Here is a 6902-nt window from a genome sequence, read left to right as displayed (position 1 = left end):
AAAAAAAAAAAAAAGACTCTTCTTCATTACCAAACAAGATTAGATATTTTCTTAAAATTGTATTGTAGCTACTATAATTCTAATATTATATGTCAAACTATATATTATTACCTCACGCCTTCAATCCAACCAGAAAATGGCTCTTTATAAGTGCTGGATACCATGGTGGGCCGTATGATAACAAGGGGCAGGTTCTCTCTAAACCGTCCTAAAAGCATCTCTCCCATTGCCTTCGTGTAGACATAAGTGTTTGGCCATCCATATAGTTTCGCCCTTGCAATTAATAAAATCAAAAACTAAATAAATAAATAAAGGATAAAATACAGTAATCAATTATAGAAAAAAAAAAAAAAAAAAAGAGAGACTATTATAATATTTATTACATTTCAAATTTTATTTGGAGCACTGCATAATTGGAAATAAGGTGTAAATTTAAATTTATGCCATTTCTATGTTATTAAGGACCTTTTGCTTTTAGAAATTTGGCCTTTTTCATCTAAATTATCACCGACAACCAAAATATCGCTAATAAGCCGATGCAGCATGGCATAGTGCTTCATAAAGATAACGAACACAAGATTTACTACTCTTCCCAAAACTAAGAGTCAATCAAGGATTCGAAGCAAAATAGAAGAAAACTCATCCCAAAACTAAGAGTCAATTAAGGATTCGAAGCAAAATAGAAGAAAACTCAACTTCTGAGTATTTCTTATTGATAAAATAATAAAAAATAAATAGTTTGATGGCTATGGCCATAGAGCCTAAATTTGAAACCTTAGAAAATAGTAATAATAATAAGAATAATAATAATAATAATAATAATAAAACCTATGGCAAACAGAATACAAATGACAACTTTCACATACTAAACGTTTGAATTGGAAAAAGCTGCAACCAATAGGATTTTCCTAATCCTCCCTTGTTTGAGTGGGGCAGCACAGCAAACACAAAGTACTGATAAGGGTCTAGATGAGCAAGTTTTATTGAGGGTTCAATATAGTTCATTCACGAGCACGTTCGATTGAGGTCCAGACAAGATGAAGATAGAAAACATAGTTGTCTCATTTGCTGCAGATCCAGACGAACCAAATAGAATAAAAGGACAGTATTGTTTGGTCACTAAATCGACGGTCTGGATGCCGCCAGGTGGAAATTCGGAAACCCTAGACATGTCCCTCACTTATACGTCTGGATGCTGCCGAAGAAATTGCCTTATAAGAGAATATGATTCACATCAGAAGACCTAGTTTTCTCAGTAGTGTCTAAATATGGCCTTCAGTGCAGAATTTTTAAACAGACCTAAAGAGCCTATTTGTTTTGTCTGATAAGAGAGAACTTAATTCATTATGCTTTGAAGTTTATCTCTCTTAGAGTTTTGATTAAAACCACACCAAATTCTCAAAAAGCCTTCAATAACCGGAGTTTCGAGATTATAAGAGGAAGTTCGATAAAAGAAATGCCCAGAAGTTCTAGAGCTATTGCAGTAGAAGCAAACAAGTTGCTTTCTTGGTACAAGAAATGTGTATGTTACAGAGGTTTGTAAGTGTGTCATACTCCTATTATTGTCGCGGTTATACATAGTTGTGGGAATATTGTTGCCCTATATATATATACTGGAAACACATTTGCTAGAAGATTGTTAATTATGATGCCTATATTATATATAGTACTTGAAGCAGAATTACTAAGACATTTTTATTTGCGTATATATATATATATATACCAAGAAGTTTCCTGAAATATGCTTTCCACCAAAATGCTTGAATCTTGATTAAGCTTTATCAGGTGTGTTTACAGACAATCTATATATTGCACACAGAAGTTCTACATGAACTTCTACTACCAAATGGAATAAGGGTATGTTCGGGATTGCATTTGAGTAGCCTAAAAGTGCGTTTAACACTCAACAAGTCCTTTTGAAAAAAAAAAGTAGTGGTTTGGTAAAAAAATTAAAAGCCTTTTAAAGGTTTAAAAAGTCTAAAAATGACCAAAACGCACTTTTAACAAAAATTTAAAAATGAAGCTTTTATCAAAAAGTCTATCTCCTCATCTCTAGTTGCTAGCTAAGGACTGCAAAAAAAAAAAAAAAAACCTATATTTTAAAGATGTACAGATCATTATATATTTGGTTAGAATTATAAAAACCTTTTCATTCCAAGATCCCTCATGGTGGATGTGATGGTTCTTTCAGTGGCGCCTTCTCCTCGTAGTTCGTTTAGGTACGCATCCACAAGGTGTTTCTCTGCTTTAATATCTAATTTTGAGCTTCCATTGAGCGTTTCTTCCATCTCAAATGGGCTCTCTAGTATTTGCCCCTTCTTTTCGCCGCACACATAGGCTGAAAAAAAACATATCAATCATGGCCATCGATTGAAAATACTGCACTGTTTACAATCAGTACTACTGTTCACTTGCCCAAAACAATAACCTTTATCCTCTTATTTATTTTTTAATTTTGGGTAAGTAAAAGAACTTTAATACAAAACAGATTGATGAATGTAATTAGAAATAAGTTATGTACACAAACCGGTTGACACATGGAGGAGAACTTTTAAGTTGATACAATTCCTGGCGAAGCTCGAAACATGCACAGCGCCAAATGTATTGATGCCCAATGCGACGTCGTATCTAAGACAATGAGCAGAAGAAAATAAAAATAAAACTGAGAGAGGAAACAAAAAAATACAAATCATGTCTGTAGTTTATGAATAATTATTAAACAATGTTTTAAAAATTGAAACAGGTAATTAAGTGAATGGGAAAAGTGATCATTTCGTCACTTCACCTATTAATATATTTTAATACAACTTATTTACTTATTAAATTATATATGGTATCTCTTAAATAATCTAAATCGTCTATTCAGACTAAAATATAAGATCTATTGAATATTTAAGACAGAAATTAATATATATATATAGTTTTTATATTTAATTTTTTTCAAAAAAAAAAAAAGTTTGGTTGTTATCAAATTTTTATATTTTTATTTAATATGACTTTTCATTGGTTAAAAAAAAAATTAAAAATTGGTTGATTTCATAAATTGGCAATAGCTGATAGATCAATTGAAGTTTTGCTGGATTCAATAAGGTTCAACTTAATTTAATAGATAGAATGTAGTTAGGAATTAAAGTGAATTCAATAAGGTTAAACTGTAAATCAACTATTAGATCTTTTTTACTTAACAAGAATTAATCCAAGAATTAGTTGAAAGTATCACATTAACATTATTGAACAATTATAAAATAAAAATATAATATCTAACATTATTCTATTTTAAAATATTAATCCAGTGCTTGATGTTTACTACCTTTCATCAAACGTTGTGGTAGCGGCAGAATTTAAGATGATGTCTATTTCTTTCCACATATCGTTTCTTAGTTTAGAATCTTTGATTCCCAAATTCTCATATGAGACATCGCCGGAGATTGCCATAACCTTCTCAGATATAAAGGAATCTAGATCTGCACCCCACTTCTCCCTGACAACCCTAAATAATTCCTTTTCAATGATCTGTGAATGAATAAAAAATAAAAATAAAAAGAAGAAGATTAATCAAACGTCAAAAGACGTAGTTCCTTGCCATAATAATGAAAGCTCACGAAAAAAACAAAAATTGTCGCACTTTTTTGACATATTGTCGTTCAAGCTAATTTAGCACTAAAATAATTGTAGCCTAATTAAATCCAAGGAAATCAAAAGACTAAAAATATAAGACTAATGGGCTCCTACCTTAATGAGCGATTGTTATATATGTTAAATTATCATTTATTTTAAAATGTTAAGCTGATCGTAACTTGAAAATATGTCAAATATGCAAGCATATACGTTCTGATCACTTATCTTCTCAAAAGCTTAAGCATGATCACGATTACATAGGATATATACCTTATTATCCTCGTACTTTAACCACTTATTTAAAAAGTTTAAGCTAATCATACCTTGAAAATACGTCAAATATGTGAGCGGTTAATGTAGAATACCTCATCATGCAAGCGTTGTGTGGCAGATGCAAGATCTGAAGCTCTTATGAGAAGATAAAGCCTTTTGACATTTGGTTGCACTCGCAGTATTTTCTCCACAAAAGCTGTGTGGATGGATGGATACAGAAGAAAAGATCATCATCCCTCAGAATACATACAGTACACACAGAAAGAAAGAGAGAGCTAAGGTTATACGTACCTTTTGCTAGAAAGCCAGTAGCACCAGTGACTAAAATAGTCTTGTTCTCAAGAAACTTGAGCATGCTTTCCAACTCCATGATCATAAAAGAAATGTGAGAGAGAGAAAGAGAAAGAGTTGATGAGTTATGCACGAAGTAGATAGTTTCTTTGTGAGTTATGCTGCTTTGTGTATATATATATATATAAATAGTAATATAACATTCATTACTCATGCAATTAAGACACGTTATAATTGGATTTTCCTTCTTGCGTGTGGGTTTCCCTTTAAAGTACAGATGTCTCGCATGACACAGCAGTGATTCTCCTTAAACCATGAAGGGTAGCTTACTAGTTTTACCTTGAAATCAGGCTTCAGATTCAATAGTGGGTACAGCTGATCACCCTGACATGTGCTTATGCAGCCTCGATCTATATATATATATATCATCTTTTTTCTTTCTTTCTTTTGATGACCAGGAAGGCCTTCCACTTTCCGGTATGGCAAAATAAGTCTAGTCCTCAAATATAATTTACTAATATTAATAATAATAACGTACAATACTGCCGGTCATTTGCAAAACTAGCTTTCTATATATTCACACAGAAGGCAAGGGAGTTCGAGAAGAGTCAAATGATTGACTTGGTATTCTTTTTAATTAGCTTGCCTTCCCATCTACTATTTCACCACCTATGTCTATATTCATATTTTTTTTATATATACATGGGCCAAAGTTTACTAATAATTTTAGGCAAGAAAACTCCAGAAAAATAAGGTGGGGGCAAGTGGGCAACCACCTCCTCTACCACCTTTTTTTTTTAATTTTTTTTTTCCATTTTTTATTAGGAGGGTAATTGAAATTGTACATGATTTCTATTGAAAACTTGATGAAAAAAGAAGTAGACATATCTATTTAAAATGTGGGTAAAACCTGTAAAGCAAATAGTAAAAATTAAAAGCCAATTAAAATTCTTGGAAAAATGATATATATATATATATATGGTTTTCAACGGATCTTTTTACGCTATGTATAGTGGGTTACGTTATATAACGTATACATGTGGCTCAAAACTTGATGCGGACAGCGCAACCATGAATATTGCATGCACCCATCTGGACGGTAAACATTGCTTTCAACTTTCAAGCTTTATCTTGTAGATTCACCTCAAACCACAGGTTACGTTCAAGTTATCAAAAAGAGATAATTTATGGGAAGTTTGTATGCTAACACAAAAGTGGTCGGCTAGATTTTAGAATGCTACCCTCTCCCTCTCGACCAAAATCTTTGCTAGATCCTTCCATGCCAATAAGGAGTAATGTATTCTTCCAAATTTGACGTGATTTAAAATCACGTTAGATTTGTGATGGATTACTATTGAATTTTGATTCAATAATGATTTTTAAAGCCACATCAAGTTTGAGACAATTAAAGATGGTTCCAAGCATTACTTGCCAGTAAAATACCTAACATATAACCAACATATCAAAACAAAACACAAAAGAATCAATAGCTATACATCTTATAGCAAATCAACAAAGTAGTAGCTTCTATACTAGTAGCTGGCAATTTTTGACGCAGTTCGCGAATGTTATACGAATCCAATACAAAATTAAAGGATTATGGTTGATGTGTCTGACCCGTTGAATTAAATGAGTTGGTTTAGGTTTGACCTATATAGTCTTATACTCATGTTGATCTAGACACGACATAAATTCGACACACGACAAAGTGACTGACAATTTTAACATGACCCGCAAACCTGATATGAACTCAATATAAAATTAAAGGGTTAGAGTTGAGGGATTTGACTCATTTAATTAAATGGGTCGGACTATGATTGTCCTATATAGTCTTTTTTTCTTTTCTTTTTTCTATTCGTCCTATATAGTCTTATACTTATGCATTAACACTACCAAAACCTGACACATGAATACGAATTGTCACCCATAACTGCTAGCCATAAAATCTATACATCTTAGAAAAGAGAAATGTTTTGTTTCTATCTTTTGCACATCTCATGTCCATCTTGGTACAAGAGATGGACAAATTTACTATTAAATTTGCAAGACCCAATGTAAATTTTACAAATTAAATCTACTAAATGGTAGATTTACAAAAGAGATGAATTATTCACGCGTATGTAACATGTTACAGAAACCACAAAACTAATATGCAATTGTCTCTTCATTCTGCCATGAGCGTTGCCACATCTCCATTGTCGCCTCAAAAGAGGTCGGTTAGATTTTCAATGTTGACTCACCTTAATGCAGTAGGTATAGGTGGTTGAACAGATTGTGATTTTCAGTTTTAATATGTGAGGATTTATCATGCATCATGCATGTGAATTACTTGGGATTTATTATATATATATATATATATATATATGTGTGTGTGTAAATTAAATAGGGAAATTATATCTAAAATCCTTAAGTAAACGCGCTTTTTTAAAAAACTCCCTGGGTATTTTTTTTTGGAAATTTAGTCCATGTGTCACTCGAAACTATTAGAAAACTCCCTACTGTTAATTTTTGTAAACTTCCGTTAGTCTACTCAAAACTCACCGTTTTATCTGATTAAAATATTATTTTTTTATTAATTTAATTTAAAAAATTCAATCTTAAAAAAAATAAAAATTAAAATTAAAAAAAAAATTAAAAAAAAAATTTGAAGGGTGGCCAGGGGTGGCACCCCCAACCCCTATGGGGTGGCCGCAAGCCACCCCCAGGTGGTTTGGGGTGGC

The 6902-nt window shown here is 32.0% G+C and overlaps 1 protein-coding gene across 1 annotated transcript in view; it reads right to left on the bottom strand.

The window, feature by feature from the left end:
* Positions 1-4317, bottom strand: part of LOC132164314 (fatty acyl-CoA reductase 3-like) — a 6436-nt gene extending 2119 nt beyond the window's left edge. Inside the window, exons 1-6 of the mRNA XM_059574805.1 lie at positions 4183-4317; positions 3984-4087; positions 3311-3513; positions 2528-2628; positions 2146-2338; positions 112-273 (exon numbers count right to left, since the gene is read on the bottom strand). Of these exons, the coding sequence (XP_059430788.1) occupies positions 112-273; positions 2146-2338; positions 2528-2628; positions 3311-3513; positions 3984-4087; positions 4183-4267 (848 nt within the window). The 5' untranslated portion in view covers positions 4268-4317. The remainder of the gene's footprint in view (positions 1-111; positions 274-2145; positions 2339-2527; positions 2629-3310; positions 3514-3983; positions 4088-4182) is intronic.
* Between the last annotated feature and the right edge of the window lie 2585 nt (positions 4318-6902).

Source organism: Corylus avellana, chromosome ca10 (assembly GCF_901000735.1).
Source record: "Corylus avellana chromosome ca10, CavTom2PMs-1.0".
Lineage (NCBI taxonomy): Eukaryota > Viridiplantae > Streptophyta > Magnoliopsida > Fagales > Betulaceae > Corylus > Corylus avellana.
This window is presented reverse-complemented; position numbering and strand designations above follow the sequence as displayed.